We start from the raw sequence: 19,501 nt of genomic DNA, 5'->3' as shown, positions 1-19,501 counted from the left end.
GTCCATTTAGTGATACATCGTTTATATTAAACAGAAGTGCCAACTTGAACTGAACAGACCAATGTTTTATTGTCTTTAGATACTCACTGAAACTCAGCACTGAAAAAGAGCTTTATAACGCTGCTTTTCTTCACACACCCTTTACTAGTTACCCCTTTCTATCAAACACTGACTACAAAAATACAGTATGTAAGCTCTGTCCTCGAAAAGGAAGTAGTATGTGCAAATAGACAGTGACCTTGTATCAGGATACAATTTTGTTTAGTAGCTGTTATAATAATAATAATAATAATTATTATTATTATTATTAGAAGAAGAATATATTAGTATAAGGGTCAGATCAAGGATGTAATTGACCAATCAGGCATAACATTATGAGCAGTGAGAGGTGAAGTGAATAACACTGATGATCTCCTCATCATGGTACCTGTTAGTGGGTGGGATATATTAGGCAGCAGATGAACATTTTGTCCTCAAAGTTGATGTGTTGGAAGCAGGAAAAATGGACAAAGGATTTGAGAGAGTTTGATGAAGGGCCAAATTGTGATGGCTTGACCACTGGATCAGAGCATCTCCAAAACTGCAGCTCTTGTGGGGTGTTCCCGGTCTGCAGTGGTCAGTATATATCAAAAGTGGTCCAAGGGGTGAACCGGCGACAGGGTCATGGGTGGCCAAGGCTCATTGATGCACGTGGGGAGTGAAGGCTGGTCCGTGTGATCCGATCCAACAGACGAGCTACTGTTGCTCAAACTGCTGAAGAAGTTATTGCTGGTTCTGATAGAAAGGGGTCAGAATACACAGTGCATGACGGGTCAGGGCTGTTTTTGCAGCAAAAGGGGGACCAACACGATATTAAGCAGGTGGTCATAATGTTATGCCTGATCAGTGTGTAAGCATGTAGCAAATTTGAATAATTATGTGTTATACTATCTTTGGTAGCATTCAGTCTCTACTGTGTTCACACTGCACGATGGATCGCCCACAACTCTGTCTGGTCCGCAAACTGCGTCTCATAACCGAATGCACGCGAGAAATAATAAGGAAATGACGCAAGATCACGCGTGAGATCAGAGTTCTGGCACGAGACTGGAAATGGAACTACGCTCAAAGTTCATGATTCAAATGGTCAGTGTGGGGAACAAGGATTGTGCGTTCTGCATAATTAAACAAATGAATAATTTTGCAATCTGATGCGGCTGATCAAGCAAATGTTTTTGCTTTATTTCTGTTTGTAAAGCTTATTTATTCTGATATAACTATATTTGAGACATTTTTGTCTGACAAAAACCTCTAAACTCCATTAGACTATAATATTGTGCTCCAACCGAAGCCATGCTTGCTGATATTGTGGTCTATACTCCCCGAACTGCCCACTGCCCTGTATCTTGCTCTGTGTAATAATCTACGAATGTTGCATAATAGGACCTGTCCAGGGTGTACCCCTGCCTTCCTCCCAATGTGTGCTGGAATAGGCTCCAGCAGATCCCCGTCACCCCATAAGGATTAAAGCGGGTATAGAAAATGGATGGATGTTGCATAATAGTTGACATTGGTTCATCTTGAACTATGGAATACAGTATAAAGGTCATTTTCCTTTTTTTTGCGGCTTTTTATTACTTTATGTCCAGGTTTGTCCTCTAGTTGTTGCAACGGTTAGTGTTGGAGCCTTTCAGCTCCTATCTCTAGATCTTGAAACTGATGATATCCAGTTTCTTCATCAGGCTGGAAAAATCTGTGTGGGTTTCCTCATATCTCCAATAAACATGCCTGTGTATGGATTGGCAGAACTAGTAGTTGTGGGTGTCTGTTGGGGGTTACTCAATATGAGATTTATTGAAAAAATATAGCTCTATAATGTGATTTCATTAAGCTGCTTGTGCGAGCGAATTGCAGACGTCCCGCTATAGTTCAAGCTTGCATCAGTACCAGATACCAGCCCATGTGCTCCCATTTTCTTTGCTCTACTTCTGTTTGGCGTGGGTATGTACACAGATCATAATTAGAGGTTGACAAAAAGTCCAAAATTGCTGGCTGGATGGAATTTCTTACTATTGGAGTTTCAAAACAACATCAATTTTCCTCCAGTTTGTTGAATGAGTCATCTTGAAATGGTTTAGAGTGATGAGTATCATGTTTGTCCTTACTTGAGAAGTGTTTGTACCATGGTTTGGAAAATTATTCACCGTTTACTACACAATTTTCTCTTGAGTTGTGTATCCAACATGCACCACTCATTTCCCCGTTTGCTTATGTGTGTCGTGGGTTCGCACATCGCACTTTACCATGGAAGTAAGAAACTAGGTTCCAGAAACAACAGCGCGCTCAATACAAACAGCGTCTTTGTGTCAGACATCTGAATACATTAGTGGAAACTGACTCTGATACTTTCAGCCTCTCAGTCTTCCAGTTTAGCTATACACTAGCGTTTGGAGATTGTCTTCATTTTCCTCAGAGCTTACTTGTCAATGTCTGTCGGTGGAAATGGAAGTGTTTGCTGAGGTCACACTTTAAATGATTTATAATGATTTATTTTTCCTCTTCACGGACCGTCTCTTGGAGTCTGTGACTCTGTATAACTAGGATTTGCTCCATAGAAGCCACATAGACCACTGCTACTGTGCTCCTCTTAGCTGAGCTGCTCTTCCTCCTCCTCCTTCATCTCCTCCTTCTCGCTTCACTCACCACCACGACTGCTGTACACAGTCCGATCTCACTCACTCAGTCTGCCCCTAAATCAAACATCACACAGTTCACCATAACATTTTATACTTACAGTCGACTCCAGAAATTTTGGCACCCTTCATGATGACATTTTGAGTCTGAACATATGGGGACTTTGATACAGAAAACATAAAAACCCATAAATAGTGCAGCTAGTGAGGAAAAACAGTACTTAGTGATCAAGGTTTGCTTCAATTCAGATTACAGGATTATAGCATGGTTCAAATGTTAAAATCCTCATACTGCTCTTAGACCTCTTCTAGTGATCACTTGTGTTTTTATATCCATCACCTCACACATAAAAGTCAACAATTATGTGTCTCCTTTTGGTTGAGAGTCCTTGAAGAGCGATGCATGGCGATTAAATGCAACCTTGTATTTGTATTCCAAGGAAACAGGAAATTATTAAAGCAAATTAAAGTTTCTGAGCATGTTTTATTTTGAAGAAATTGTTCCCTTGTATTTTTCTTCGGGGTGTGAATAACTCTGTCACATGTTTTCGAAGAGAAAATACCACTGGGAAAGAATTATTATGGAAAAGTAAAAAAAAAAAAGTGGCACAGAGAATGGAAGTTCATGAAGAATTTATATCACTGTAATAATATTTATTTGATTTTTTTTTTTTTTTTTTACAATAGCGCATGCTTATTTGGAGCAAATGATGCCAGCAATGATGCAGTTTCGTGTAGATCAAAATTCCTGGCCTGAGAAGAAGGAGCAAGTCAAAGAGAATAGCAGCTAGAAAAAGCATCTTGAGATCAGATACCTCCGGAGGAATCAGATATGTGAAGGGATTAGTGTATAGATCCGCTGTGTTTCCCTGCGATTTTTTATTTTTTAGCTTTTCTGCTAAATCCATGATTGGCAGTCTGCCTCCTTCCTGGGCTTATGAGTCTTCCTTTGGTTTTGAAATATATAACGCTGTACCATTTTGGGCCCCACGGAGGTGCTGAAGCTCACACAAGTGTTTTTTAATCCCCGATTTTTCCATCTGTCATATTTTATGAGATCTGCAGTGTGATGTGTCATATTTTACAGTGTTTCCAGTAGAACTGTATAAGGTCAATGTAGGCTCACATACTATATCACAGTAGCTGTAGTTTCAATTGAGACCAGATGTTAATGTGCTTCACAGCTGAAATTCCATTTCTTGCTGCTGGCTATCGTGCACACAGCTCAGGTTACCTGCGCACTGTAATATCGGCAAAAACAACAGAATTTTCAGATATTTTTACTGTGCTTTTAATCAAATGGCAGAATCAAAGGAAGATCAGACCAGTTGCGTTACATTTTTTTGAAATCTTTCATGTTGTCATTTTTTGCTCTAGGAAATGATTATGCTGTCTATTAACCACAGCCAGAAGCAAATGAACACTATTTGAAATAACAAATGACCACAGTCCGCCTGTGTCTTTCACACATTCTCTCACACCCCTGCACATGCTAACGATTCATTCCTAAAAGTATTTCAATTCCATACATTCCTAAAAGCATTTTAAAAAGGTTTAACCCGATCAGTGGTTCAGCCCAATGTGCTGCTTTCTTTCACATGTGACTTATTAATAGTTTTCGAAATATTTATGCAAACATAAACAGATATTTCCTTTCCTCTACCATTCCCAGCTGTGTTTCAGAGGACAAAGGCTCTTACACATTGCTTCATGTGCCAGGTACCTAATTCTGTAGAATGCTATGTTTTTGTTAGAGAATGGATTTCAGTCCAGTAGCTGCCCACATTCCAGCGAATGTTGATAGTCAGTGGGACAATCCAGAAAGTGCTCATCAAAACTCATTATGTAGATAAAACCATGAATAACAAACACCATAAATCTGCCATTGCCCACATGGCTGCAAAGGCCCTTCATGATTTAGTCGATCCCTGTGCATTTCTCTTGGAGTGCATTTACAGCTCAGGCTCTTTTGGCTGGACGGAGCTGCTGATGTAGGCTCCGGCTCCAGGAAACTTTCATTCCTGCATCCTCATGGGGCCCGGTGGAAAACCAAACGCAGCGTGTCTCAATGCCACGAGTGAAGAGACACGGCGGGATGCATGGACCTGTCCGTGGGTTTATACTACAGTCCAAAAAGGGCTTCTGCCCCCTGCATGTTCCACACTGACCCTGAATAGGAAGCAGCACAGCGTGGAAGGTTCTAGCGAAGAGAAAAGCCATATGGCAACAACAAAATAGAGTATAGAAGACTTAAAGGTTAACATTTTGAGGAGAAGTTATTTAAAATATTGTTTATTCGTTAACATTTACATTTGATAATAAAATACATATTCAGTGGAATGAAAAGAAAATGTAAAGCAAGATAAAGTTATTTGCCATTCATTAAAAGTGCACAGTAATACCTGTTGTTGATACCTGACTATAACGGGAAATCGAGAGCCTTGACTTATGAAACAAAGCTCATAATAGTTGGAGTGTCAACAACACACAATATTCAGCATACAGTCAAGTTGACAAGTATTCAAGGTACTTTCTTTCCCCTATATAATTTCAACATAAGCCTTGGGATTCTTTCAAAATATCTCCGTCTTCACAGAAGTGGAAATCCACAGTATGTTTTAAGATCCAGGTGATTATTAGGAGCAGAGATTTTCCTCCAAAGCTTTAAACCTCTTGTATTTTCCCTCCTGGAACTTTTCACTGTTTTGTAGATACACAGTTCTCCATCGATCAAATACAGTGCTAGCTGCGAGGGGATAAGACACTAAGTATATTGTTGTCTGGTGACCTTGTAATTCACACAAAGTGTTCATTCAGGGTCGCAGACTAAGCATGCAAAATGTAGGAATGACTCAAGGCTATGGTGGTCAAGTGTAAGAGGGTAAATCCATAGGGAGGGACTTAATTTCCTTTTAAAAGATGAAGAGCTTTAGATGGGTCAGAAACTGTTTAAGGAAATCCAGCTGTCCTTGATCAGGTCAGGAGAAACAGCAGGAATGATGGAAAAAGTGAAGCAAGTGCAACTTCAGTCTATTAAAATTCTTATATCATGACTTTGCTCTCCAAAAAAATGTCCATTCCAGAAGAGCCCTTTACTATCTTCAGCCTGTGAAATAAGAAACATCTGATCATCTTTTAATCCATTTTCCATTCCTATCTGTACCTCACCTCCGCCCATCCCCCTCTTTCCCAGAAGCTCAGTTTTTCCTATAAGTCGCTGTCTGCTGGGTTCTACTTTTATTACCAAAACGATTACTAAGGTATTAGACCTGGAATCTCCATTTTGGAATTTATAACTGATTACTCTCAGAGGTAGCACAACATTTGTTCACGTTCCTGCCAGATGTCCCTTTAATCGTCCCTTTTACAAACCCAGTGGTCCTAACCTCATTTATATGACTGGAACAGGCTGGTGGGGTTGAATGAGTTGAGATGCTATTTGGACCATATTTGGAAATTTATGCTTGGTGTTTGATAAAAGAGCCTGCTAGAGTTGTATTTGTTAAAAAAAAATAAATAAATAAAAAAAAATCTCAAGGGATTTAATAACGATTTATTAAGGAAAGGTTTTGTCTCTTTGACGACAGGAGGAGTTTTCCAGTGTAATTAATGCATGGTCACGATTTCCTGTCTGTCAATGAATGTGTTTATTTTTGAAGAGGATTTTTTTACTCAGGAACACGGAATCGTTTGTATTGTTTTCATCTAGGCTCGTCAATTACACTTGTACGTTTTTTTTTGTTCCTGTTCGTTCAATGAGCCAAAGCAAATTTGAGAAATGTTTTGCGGCCATTCGTCCGGACACCGCGGACCACACCATATTTTTCTTGTTATGTCTGAATCTCGTGTTCTATCTGAATTTACAAATGCTGTTCTGAATTCTACTGCGCTTTACAATTTTACTTAACTTCTAAATAATGAGCACTAATAATTAGATCATTCTGAATGAGATAACCTACCCAGAGTTATTTGAAAACATTTTATGAGCTAAATATAATAATTACTGATATTATATAGATTTTCGTCAGCTTTTATAGGGAAAAAAATGTACTCTTGCCAGAAGCTTTATTTTTCTTTGTAAGGTTGTATAGCATGAAATCACTTAATCACAAAACCACACGAGAAACTTCTGACCACAAGTGCAATAGGATTGGTTCCGGGCAATCATTTGTGCCAATCCTTCGGTTTGGCCAATTTAAAGAGTCAAATCTAATTTGCATAGAATTGACCCATGCATACATTTCCTCTTTGAGATGTTATTTCCAGGCTAGATATTCCACAATGCAAACTTAGAACAAAGAAGTCCAAAATAAACAACCCCAACATGCATTCAGCATATTGTCTCTTACAGACTTGTGTGCCATTCAGATGGCTGTGATGAAGTGGTTTCTAAATAGAACAATCCATTCAGGAAACCAGTAATAGTAAGCATTGCTCAAGGGCTGCAAATAATAGAAAACACTTTGGGCCGGACAAAAGCCTTGAGAATTTTGCATGGTTGACTCAGTGGGGGCACATGGCCTTGGCTAATAGCTTCAGTATGTCTAATGAATCCTGAGTGGCCGATGCTTCCACCGCCGAGGCCACCACTGGGTAAGACATACCTTGGCACTATGAGTCAATAAACAAACGATTGGATCCATTAAGTCCACACATATACAGCCGAGAGGACTTTAACCTGACACTTTGTTTTTGTACAGTCCATAATCACTGCAGCAGGCAGACACCATGCATGTAGACAAGGTGATGTGAGAAAGGAAAGGCTTGATCTGTGACAGAGGTTAAGTGGAAAGGCAAAGCCTGATACATGTATCTGTTACCTGAAATGATTTGTGTCACGTGCAACATCTACAGGTGGTTCTCCACATTCCAGCTTTACCACTGTACTGCTGCTGGTCCTGACAGCTACTGATATATGATTCAAAGATACAGAAACTTTCATAACAAGGAGACGAAAATCAGGTACCACAGTATTTCTTATACACGCTATGGAACTAGACAGAAGATCAAAATATCAGTAAAAACTAGACTACACACTGTCTACAGTTACATTTCTCAGACATAAACATCTGACACTCCCTTTCTCTGCTCAGATACCTCCAGAAATGCCTTCTTTGGTGGAACTGTTCACATTTTTGAGACCTTCATCCTCATAACATAGCCCAGGCTTCATTTTCTGAGATCTCTGGTTTAATCGTAATTCATTCTGGAATACAGTCTAAAACTCTAGAAGGTCAAGATACCACATCTCAGTTGCTGTTTAGCCTTTTGTATCCAACACTTCATATCCAAATATGCCTCTGGAGTATCAAAGAGAAGCTACAGGTATGTTTGAAGGCTTTCACATCCAAAGAAGTGAGTCCACAGAGAGAGAAAGTGCAGATGCTACAGCGATCAAGTGGCAATGGAGGCAACATGTGCTGCAACCATCCCCGGTGACAAGATGGCTGAGGCTATGAAGAATGAAGTAAAGGTCATCCTAGACTTCCGTACATGAGTCAGAGATTTTATAGATCACATCCTACAGCTATGCATTGACTGAAAAGCCACTGGGGAGGAAAATGTAGTAAATAAAATGAAATGTCTGAAAAATATCATTGTAATATGGGTGCATCTCGTTCAGATCAACAAATCATTCTGGAGCAGCACTGTACACTTGTCAGTATCGTGATAAAACCTTATTTTTTTCTCTGAATTGTTGTGTTTAATTCGAAAATATACTGAAATGCTGTACACGTGGCTTGGAGTTAAATTGCTTATTGTGTGGGTGTCGAATGGAAGCGAAAGGCCACAAAAGAACGATAGCACTGGAAATCCATTCAACATTGTGTGCAGATAGCAAACGTTGGTTAAACTATCCAAATTGGCAGGATGGAGCGAAATAAGACACACAGTGTCCACAGACTTTGCTGAAGTGACCCAAATTCTTTAGCTTCCCAGCTCTTCAGAACACTCTTCAACTTCAAACACATCTGCACTGATTATCCAAACAGCGCATATCTGTTTCATGTCCTCAGATCCCAAAATAGTCCAGTTTAACCACAGTCCTTAGTTCAATAAGACGCCATATCCAGAGGAGTTTAGCATGTGTGAAGTCAAGAGGTCAGAGGGTTAGTGGGTGCCCCATCAAGTCCACACTATTGCAGACAGCTGTAGAGGGCATACCGATCTCGGAAAGTGTAGGGGTGTAGGGGAGTTAAGAAAAGGAAAGAGGGAAACAGGATGTTGATGCCCCCCCCCCCATCTTTTTAAAATGAGCAACAGTTTCCCAGCATTCCTCATCAGGAGATCCCCTAAGGCCATGGTACACTGATTATGTGTATGTTAAAGGGAAGGTTATGTCAAGCTCTGCAGGAGGCAAACTTGTTAACGCTGTAAAATATTTTAGATACCAACAGGTTTGAATGAGTTTTTGTGTGAACTTAGATCTCCTCTCAGGTGCTAAAATGCCATTTACCACGATTTTATATCTTATATTGTCCGTTTTTATTACAGATACCAGCACTTGTCTCAACATGCTCCCACCTGTGATTTTATGAGCTTAGCATGAGAACTGACATGAATAAGACCTTTAAAAACAGACTGTAAACAATAAATTACAATGGACTTTTTGTTAATGACCTCTAATGTGGATCACTATAGCCTTGGGAAAACCCCATAAGAAAGATCATGGGACTTTAGGAAGTAGTTTGTGCAAAGGGAGTATCTACAGGATAAAATCTTCACAGTCTACATGCGAAGGGCAGGAAGTAGGCCTTTGCGAATCACAGCCAAAAAACCAAAGGCCAAGCCGAAATTTGATTTTCCTGCAGAATATTACAGAACGAATAAGAGGCTACGCTAGCAAACAATGGATGCTTACACACTGTTCAGAGTCTTATAATTAAATCCTGGATGTCATCAGACCATGTAAATGTTGCCAGATCTTTCGAGAATTAAAGAAAAAAATCTTCGATTGAGAGCGATTTGGATTAAAAAACACAGAGTGGACAAAAATCTTCAGAGAACTCTCATGGAAATGGTTTCTACGTGCACTGACGGTGCACACACACACACACACACACAAAAAGTTCCATCATATGAAACACAAGCACGGGTATGACAGCTTCAGGTCTTTTACAGTTTGGAAACCTTCTTCTATTTCAGGGAAAGATGCAAATCTAAACAGGCAGTGTGGGATAGAGACCAGATGTGTCTACACTAAGCGTGCTTAAACATATGGGCTGTTGGAACCAAAAGAAATGCCTCAGGAAGATCAGCATCTCTGAAGGGTTATATACACAAAAGTCAAAGTTGCTATACAGTTTGTCGCTTGTTATCTTCTATGGCTTAGGTTTATAGAGCTTGCAATTGTCTTTAAAATTGTTTATGTGTAAACTTGGCTTTTCTTAAATATGTTGTACAAGGCCACATTAGATTAAGGCCATCCAGGGAAAACAAAGAAGCCAAGTAACAGAGTTGTTTAAATTGGATGAAGACTGGGTAGTTTTTTACAAAAGTACACACTGACTCAAGGCAGGGGGACTCAAACTGAACTCGGGCCTTGGAGAAAAACTAACTGAGGGTTGATTTGATTTACAGACAGGGAAAAAAGTTTGAGAACAAAAGCAGTCCTTGCTGCTAGACAGTTTCTACTGCTGACCACTGGCACCACTACAATTTCCAAACCGCATCTGCTTAATAGCTCCGTCATTTAATCTCCTACTGATGAGGCATTTCATTTCTAATCATCTCATCTGGTGTAAATGTGATATAATAGTTGATCATAAAAATATGAAATGTGAAACCAAGTCAGGCATGGTCCGTACAATTAAACCTGAAAACTGGTGAAAGAAAGGACGTGGAAATAATTCCCCACTGTACAGACATGGAAACATTTGTTGGAGAGTTTTAACAGCAAGCCAGAGTTTATGTCCTTTGAAGGCAAAGATTTATTTTTGATGGGACTTTTGGAGGAGAGTTGTGGTCTTTATTGGAAATGAAAGAACAGACACAGACTGTCCCTGCTATGTGAAATAAAAGGACTTGTGTCTCCCCATGATATTCAAGTTTATGAGCTTGTTTCTGATCCAAGACAAAAGGATACCTAACACACAGCATGAGCCTTCTTTATTGTTTTCTTTCTCCGTGCAGAATCTGATAACCATCACTTTTAATTCCCTCTCCATAAAATACTTCATGCATTCAAATCTACATTGCTGAAATGTAGAGTAAAACAAAAAGACAAATGAAATGACCCAATGTGTGTATATTAAAGTGGAATAATACAGCACAATCTAGAACAGTTTATGTGCCCTCTCATTTTAAGTACTTCTTGTCATTCATGAAAGTGCATACATTTTCACTTGCGAAAAATATCAAATAAAAATTTGAATGCATACAAAAACACTGGAAATGAAATAAACCTGCTGAAAAATGATAGCAAAAATATCCAGGCTCACAGACAATTTTGTGACTATGATAGATGAGCTGGAGGTAGAGGACGGGGGCTTGTTAGTGGGGCTACAATCTATTTTCTTAAACAGTCTTATGAAAACCATACGGCACCAGAGAAAACCACAGGCCGAATTCTCCCCCACACAGCTCCCCCCCCTGAAAACTCCTCACACACTCACTCACTCATTACCCGCCCCCTCTTCCAAAAACATACATCCGTACCCTCCCTCACTGTCTCTCTTTTGCAGACAGACAAAAGTGCTGAGACCAGGCTGAGACTAGAGCTTGGATCTCCTGACCAGCTGCAAAAAGGTGAAAGAAAGTAACACAGTAGAAGAAAAGATTCCAGTTGGACAAAGGATGGATGCAGAAGCAGAGAAAGAGCAGTCTCTGAGAAAGATGGACTGTGCTGCATACCCTTTTCTTTTTCTTGCAGTGCTATTGATTTGCCTGCCTCAGGGAATTTTGGGTCAAGCCTTGCAGGAACAGGATGGTTTGTGCAATGCTGAGCGATGCTACTCAGTTCACTTACAGCGTAAGACCTTCCGGGAATCCTGGAGAAGTTGCAAGGAGAGAGGAGGCATTCTGGCTGCAGTGAAGCGACCAGAGGAGGCAGCAATGATCCAGAATCTGCTGAATGCTGGGGAGCGTCACGGTCCTCGTCCCAGACTAAGGCTCTGGATCGGTCTTCAGAGGCAGCCTCGACAGTGCTCAGCCACACGTCCTCTGAGAGGCTTCACCTGGATTACAGGAGATCAAGACACGGAGTACACTAACTGGCAACGTGAGGAATTACCAGGTGCATGTGCTGCCCCTCGTTGTGTGGTCATTACCTACAACACCACAGACAAGAGTAACAGTGACCAGAGCAACTTTAAGTGGTTGGATGGTTCATGCATGGTTGCAGTGGATGGTTTCTTGTGTCAGTACACATACCAAGGGATGTGTCCTGCTCTGCAGAGTGAAGGAAAGGGACCTGCACGCTACACCACCCCTTTCAACCTGCATAGTACCCTGCTCACTCATATCCCATATGGATCTGTGGCCACCCTACCTTGTCCAGACGTCGCCAAGGGAGATCAGTCTGTGCTCTGTATGCTACATGAGGACGGAAGTGTCGGATGGTCCAAAGATGCACCTCTTTGCTCTGATCCGCCGAAGAACTGGTGCGTGAAGGACAATGGAGGTTGTGAGCACTTCTGTGTGAATGCAGATTCTTACTATTACTGTGAGTGCTCAGAGGATTTCAAATTAGGGGTGGACGGGCAAAGCTGTCAGCCCTTGGATCCATGTCACGATGCTGACTGTGAGTTTGATTGCGAGCCCAGTCCCGGGGGATTCCGCTGCAAATGTCCAGAGGGGTACCTTCTCTCACAAGATGGTCTAAATTGCATCGATATTGATGAGTGCTTACAAAATCCTTGCCCGCAAGTTTGTGTCAATGCACCAGGAACTTTCGAGTGCCGCTGCCATGAGGGCTATCAGCTGTCTGCGTTTGGTGAGTGTTTGGATGTGGATGAATGCCATGAAGGCAAATGCGAGCACTCCTGTGAGAACTCCATAGGAAGCTATAAATGTCTCTGTCATGATGGATTCTCCCCTATACCTGATGATCCAGAGCGTTGCGAAGATATCAATGAGTGCCAACTCAATGACATTTGTGAACAGATATGTGACAATTATGATGGTGGATTTCAGTGTAGTTGTGAGGCAGGCTATGTGTTGCAGAATGATGAGTATTCATGTTTGCCTATCAGTGAAATAGCTGAGCATTACACAACTGTTGAACCAACTCATCTAACAACATTTGTTTGGGATGAACCTGGTACCACACCTGACATAGTGACTGATGAGATTACTGAACCTCCAAGCACGGAGTGGTTCACCACCGGTTTAGACTGGTTTACAGACACAGCACAGGAGAAGTATGTTACCTCATCTGGCTGGACAGAGCAAACCCCCGATTTGCCAACAGCAGATTGGTTAGAGGATGCGCCAACATCAAATATACCAGCAAATTCAAATGCTAAGGATGAAATCAACCGGTGGTTGGATGAGAGCAGTATATCTTCACAAGGTGAAGACCGCTTACCTTCAACTCTTTCACCAAATAGGAATGGGGATGCTGAGAGGTTCACCCCTTTAACACATCAAATCCTTAAGGGTACTGTGCCATCCATCTCTAGCCAAGAGCAGAATATAGGCAGCAAAAAGAAACATGACAGAAGCTGGTTGTTAGTAGCACTCCTAGTTCCTCTCTGTGTCTTTATTGTAGTCATGCTAGCACTGGGTATTGTCTACTGTACAAGCTGTGCTGTTGAGCCACGTGACAAAAACATAACAGACTGTTACAGCTGGACCACCAACTCCAAACCTGCTGAATCAAAAGCTGCAAAATCACAAGGCTGAACGTTTTGCACAAAAGACAACATGACTATTAAAAATAGCAGCATCCCAAACATGTCTGGTTGTGTCTCATTATGTCACTGGCATCGTGTACCATTTTAAGGAGTCCAGGTTTGGACTGTTTTGAGAAATCTTTTTGGGGACAAAAGCATCAGATAGTGGGTTCCATACAGAAGTAAAGCAAGATATCTCAATGCAGTCTCGTTTTAGTTGTATTTTGCTGTACATTTAGAGTTTCTAATGAAATCAGTACTGTGTTTTTCATACAAAAGCTTGTTTTCAGCTGTGCATTTTAACATACCCATTTTTTTCTTTGTTTCATATTAAAAATGATTGATCATAATGACCGTGTCCAACATTTTGCAATATGTGTACATTCAGGAAGGTCATACTGCCCAGTTATACACATCTTCATACTAGGTGTTTGATTTTTATATTAATTTTGTATCAATTACAATGAATTATATTTGGTCGGAGAAAAATTCAGTTTGGTCCAAATTATTGTAAAGCAGTGTATTGCAGAACATAGTATATTGTACAGTTTGCCCTTTGTGAATTGGCCATTTGTAATGTAAACATGCACTTCATTTGTATTTTACTGAAATGATTCACTGTTTGCCAAAAAATTCGCAATAAAACTGAATGTGAAGTCTGCCGGTTGAGAACTGTTTGAATTCCTGCACAAATCACATGCGGCTTATGCTAAGTTTTAGCGCCCTCCATCAGTGGAATGTGGTGTTTGAAACAGAATGCGATCACAGACGTGCTGTGGATACAGAAACTTAGTGGGATCCAGAAATCCACTTGATCTATGAGCCATACCTATGAGTTTGTTTGTTTGTTTGTATTTTAAAGAACATAACAGCTAATATGGAGTCAATATAATACAAACTCTAACTGGTTTAGTTGTAAGTTTAAGTTGGCTTTAATTGTCACATATACATTACAGCACAGCGAAATTCTTTCTTCACATATCCCATCCTTGGAGGGTTGGGGTCAGAGCGCAGGGTCAGCCATGATGCATCCCCCTGGAGCAGGGTGGGTTGGGGGCCTTGCTCAAGGGCCCAACAGTGGCAGCTTGGCATTGCTGGGGCTCAAACCCCGATCTTCTGGTCAGTGACCTTAACCACTTGAGCTACCACCACCCCGTTTAACAAATTGTACGTATTTGGTATTGTAGTAGAGAAATTAAGGAACAGATATCCTCTGTGTTTTTAATTAATAAATATGATGGACAACAACAGGCTAAGGACATGGACAGGTCACACTTTAATAAGGTGCTTAATAAAGTGTGAAGCAATTAGAACAACTCAATACACATCGGTGAGGCGACTAGAAATACCTCAAATATTATGCTAGCTCAGCGTGTGTTTTGGCAGCTGGTAGCTGGTCAAACCAAGCTAAGTTTTTCAGCAGTGGTGGTCTGTGACGTTCTCTTTCATGTGAGACAAAGTCACATTTCACTTCGAAGATCTCAGATGGGAAAGAGCTTAAACACTCAGCAGAGAGCAGGTAGAAGATCCTCTCCTTATCAGCTATGTACACACATTATAAATTTACATGAATTATCATGCTCTTAATGTCTTGCTTTTGTGAACTGTATCAGTTTGATACCCTTATAGAAGTAGGATATTTCAGGTTTTGGGTGGATTGCTGAAATTACAATTTAGCCCTGAACTGTCAAAGATATGAGTTGTTTATTTTGTTGGCTTATATTGACAGCTAAGAAGGCAGCAGAGTTGGAGATCAGCGAACACAGATGAGCCTTCAGTTCTACATCTAAAGTGGCAGTTTCTCCCGTGCAATTTGCAACCTGAGGGTAAAATGTGCCAAGTTTTATTTTTGTAACAAAAGTGTTTGAGATTGTTTATCAGATGACATGCTATTATCTGGACCATATTCTAGGTTGGGGTGTGTAAAGGTTTGAGCATATCAGGCAAAGCTGTGTGATGGACTCGCTAATACATCTTGTAGGTATATAATTTAAAATAACAGTGCAATTTTATACAAAGTTATTTGTACCCATATCCTTGGATATTGGTTTGGTGGATTGACTCTTCCGCTGTGCCACTGAAGTGTTTCAAAGCCCAAGCAATACTTCTCCACCTGCTATACTCATACCAGGAGCACATGTGCTGAGAATTGTCCACTAACCAAATAATAATAAATGTTCAGTGGTGGTCCTTGGTGTTCCCAAAACCTCACCTGGTCCCTTAACACCATCTTCACAAAGCCAAGAAAGCCCAGCAGCATCTCTACCCCACATCCTCACCATATTCTACAAAGGGACTATCAAGAGCATCCTGAGCAGCTGGCCTGGTTTAAAAAATTTTTATTGCAAGATCCGGGTAGTGAGGACAGCTGAGAAGAACATCAGGGTCTGGCTTCACTCCATCACAGACATTTATATTGCACACTACTGTCACTGTTGTGGATTTCCTCATGCACCCCTCACAAACCCTTCACTCTCCTGCCATCTGGCAGAAGGTATCGAAGCATTTGGGTCCTCATGGCCAGATTGTGTAACAGTTTCTTCCCTGAAGCCATCAGACAACTCAATACACAGAGCCTTGACTGACAAAGTCAAGCCACACACACACACTCAACTGAACATTACATTCCACTCCCTCTGCAATTCTTGTACATTTCTTTCTTAAATTGCTGCTAAAACACCAGCCACAAAATACTGTATGGTCTGCATTTTGCTGCTAACCAATAGGTTATGTTTACATTTACAGCATTTATTATTATTATTTATCTTTTTACACTGTCTCTACATTGTCCTTTACTGTGCCTATTGTCCCATTTACATTTACAGCATTTGGCAGACGCCCTTATTCAATATTTCCAGAAGAGGTAGGTCTTCACACATCGTTTGAAGACAGCCAGTGACTCAGTCGTTCTAAGATCTAGCAGGAGTTCATTCCACCACCTGCCAGAACAGAGAAGAGTCTTGATGCATACCTACCTTGTACCCTGAGAGATGGTAAGACCAGTTGATCAGTGCTAGGGGGGCTGAGGGAGTGTGGTGCAGTGCAGGGATTGATAAGAGCTTTGAGGTAAGAGGGTACTGGCCCGTTTTGGGCTTTGTAGGCCAGCATCAATGTCTGAGCAGCAATGGGGTGGTGTAGGAGAAATTTGGAAGGTTGAAAAATAAGTCATGCAGCATTTTGTAATTATTGTACAGTCTTGCACTGTTTGCATGTGTTCTGTATTTAGCTCTGGTCATTCTGTAATACACCATGGTCCTGGAAGAAACATTGTTTTGTTTTAAGTTAAGTTGTCTTTATATGTCATACATACATTACTGGATATTCTTCACATATCCCATCCTTGGGTTGGGGTCAGAGCACAGGGTCAGCCATGATGCAGCACCCCTGGAACAGGGGACCTTGCTCAAGGCCTTGCAGGGGCTTGAACCCTGATCTTTTGGTCAACGACCCAGAGCCTTAACCACTAAATGATGAGAAATTGGGATGCTGGCATATGTCTTAGTAATGGGATACGATCAGTAATTGTGCACCAACAGAATTCACCTGTATTTTAGGTAAATCGGCCACTAAGGCTATGTGATATGTCATGTCTGCTTCACTTTCAAGTAATTTACACAATAAACTACTACTTTTTTATACGGTTTTAAACTCTACAGTGAAAAGGCAAGAAAACCCGGAAGTGTGACATCATCAACGTGGCACATGCTAGGTTAACTTTGTAAACATTGACACCTTGTGTTGAAAGGATGCAATGGAGTTTTAGACCAAAACTAATTTTCTGACATTTTTTGCAAACAAATATTTTGTAAAATGTCACTTACAAAAAGGCCAGTTTTATGAAATAAACATGAGATGATTTTGTTATTTACACAAAAAGGCTTTTTGAGGCTTCTGTGTGTTCCTAATAACTAAAGGGGGATGTAAGAATATGAAATGAAAGTAAGTAAACACGGACTTGTAACAAAATAGGTGATTTAAACGCATAGCTAAACGAGGACTCGAACACAAGCTCATAATAATTATTATTATTATTAATAAAGCTTATCGACGAGGATGGGATTCGAACCCACGCGTGCAGAGCACAATGGATTAGCAGTCCATCGCCTTAACCACTCGGCCACCTCGTCTGTATACCTATATACGGTATAAATAGCGAACATAAACAAGAGAAATTAAAAAACTCACGTGTACTATTAGTATCAATCTAGCGATAGTTATAGCTATCGCCAGCTAGGTCCCACTTTAAAATTTGACAAACCGCGATAATTATATTCAAACTGTTTATATTTATGACCATCGTTTTAAGTTTAGTCAGTGTATAAAATGATTTTTTATACAGTTTAAGCTAGAACGATATTTCTTTTAGCTAGCCGGCTAGTTAGCTAATTTTTTATTTTTTTTGCTAGTTTGCTGTTGTAACTTTTTAGCTATTGTAGTGTTGCTAACTCTTTTCAGAGAAAAGTGGCAAACGTTTGCTTACAAAGTCACCAGAATCACCTTTATTAAAGGATATAAAACGTGATTCTGAAGATTTTCCTAAAAGTTATACTTTCCTGGTCCATATTTGCTGTGTACTTGCATGACATGGGTAGCTTTAGGCAACTATACCTACTCTCCAAATATGTCTCATTAATTAACTTAAAGTAGGTCTGGTCCATAGGTCTGTTTCACTACAAAGTGACCTGTGCCAAAATACAAGATATTCTATCTATCTATCTGTCTTTATTTGTCACATATACATTACTGCACAGTGAAATTCTCTCTTCGCGTATCCCATCCTTGGAGGTTGGGGTCAGAGCGCAGGGTCAGCCATGATACAGCACCCCTGGAGCAGGGTGGTTTGAGGGCCTTGCTCAAGGGCCCAGTGGTGGCAGCTTGATGGTGCTGAGGCCTGAACCCCGATATTCCGGTCAACGACTCTTATGTACACACATTCAAAGAGCCTTAACCACTTGAGCTGCCACTGCACAAAGGTTGACCATCACACTCATATGTGGGCCTGCTACTAAACTGTCGCAGTCTTGCGCAGTTTCCACAATGTTAGAAGAACGCGACTGTCTAGAATGTTTTGGACAATGCCCGTGTGCACAAAGCAAGCTATAGTGAAAAAGCTATGATCCAGCTACAGTGGTAATGATGATACTGATATAGAGGTATTTGATCTGACACATCACTTACCCTGTTTGTACTTCTAATAACTCAAATGAAGCAATAAATAAACATAAATGTTCATTTCCCTCATATATACAAAATACATTTTTCTTCCGACTGCATGTAGAGTATGTGAGATAAATTAGCTTGTGTCAAATTTGGTGTCTTAGCATCCAATGATTTAGATCGAGTCATGTGATCTAGTCTAATTTTGCCTTTATCAGCTGTTTATCAGCACTGCTGCCTCACAGCAGCAAGGTCCTGGGTTCGAATCCCGAGTTCGAACAGGCAGGGGCCTTTCTGTGTGGAGTTTTCATGTTCTCCTCGTGCCTGCATGGGTTTACTCCGGGTACTCAGGTTTCCTCCCACAGTCCAAAAACATGTACATTAGGTTGATTGGTAATTCTAAATCGCCCACAGGAGTGATTGTGTGTGTGTGTGGTTGTCTGTCTATATATGGCCCTGTGATGGACTGGTGACCTGTCCAGGGTGTACCCCTGCCTTTTGCCTGAATGTGTGCTGGGATAGGCTCCAGCAGATCCCCGTGACCCTAATTAGGAATAAAGCGGGTATAGAAAATGGATGGATGTTATTATTACATGTTGTCAAATTATAGGTGATGTCAGTAAAAAGGATATTTGTAAAAAACGTTTCAAATGAGAACATGTTACAAGATTTATAAAGTAAAAAGACAAGAATGACTTTTCTGGTCTTTTTTTATTTTACATGAATGATTAGATTACATGCATGTTTCTATGTATTCAATGAAACAAAATGAAAACAAGTATTTCCTAAATGAGCACAGTTTATAAGTTTTACTTTATTAAGGTAATAAACATCAGA

At 40.5% G+C, this 19,501-nt stretch overlaps 1 protein-coding gene and 1 non-coding gene across 2 annotated transcripts; one reads left to right on the top strand and one right to left on the bottom strand.

Annotated features, from left to right (window-relative positions):
- Positions 1-8,076: 8,076 nt before the first annotated feature.
- On the top strand, positions 8,077-14,168 carry cd248b (CD248 molecule, endosialin b). The gene is made up of 2 exons (XM_058415674.1): positions 8,077-8,139; positions 11,391-14,168. Exons 1-2 carry the CDS (start codon positions 8,077-8,079, stop codon positions 13,515-13,517), a joined length of 2,190 nt encoding a protein of 729 aa, XP_058271657.1. The 3' UTR covers positions 13,518-14,168.
- A 3,384-nt stretch (positions 14,169-17,552) lies between these two features.
- Positions 17,553-17,634, bottom strand: trnas-gcu (transfer RNA serine (anticodon GCU)). Its single transcript has one exon. It is a non-coding gene; the product is annotated as a tRNA-Ser (tRNA).
- Between the last annotated feature and the right edge of the window lie 1,867 nt (positions 17,635-19,501).

Source organism: Hemibagrus wyckioides, linkage group LG18 (genome assembly GCF_019097595.1).
Source record: "Hemibagrus wyckioides isolate EC202008001 linkage group LG18, SWU_Hwy_1.0, whole genome shotgun sequence".
Classification (NCBI taxonomy): domain Eukaryota; kingdom Metazoa; phylum Chordata; class Actinopteri; order Siluriformes; family Bagridae; genus Hemibagrus; species Hemibagrus wyckioides.
This window is presented reverse-complemented; position numbering and strand designations above follow the sequence as displayed.

Coding starts and splice junctions, on each gene's coding strand:
- cd248b (XM_058415674.1), top strand. CDS start 8,077: ATGGAGGCAACATGTGCTGCAACCATCCCCGGTGACAAGATGGCTGAG. Junction 8,140..11,390: donor CTGAGGCTATGAAGAATGAA/GTAAAGGTCATC, acceptor GGCTGAGACTAG/AGCTTGGATCTCCTGACCAG.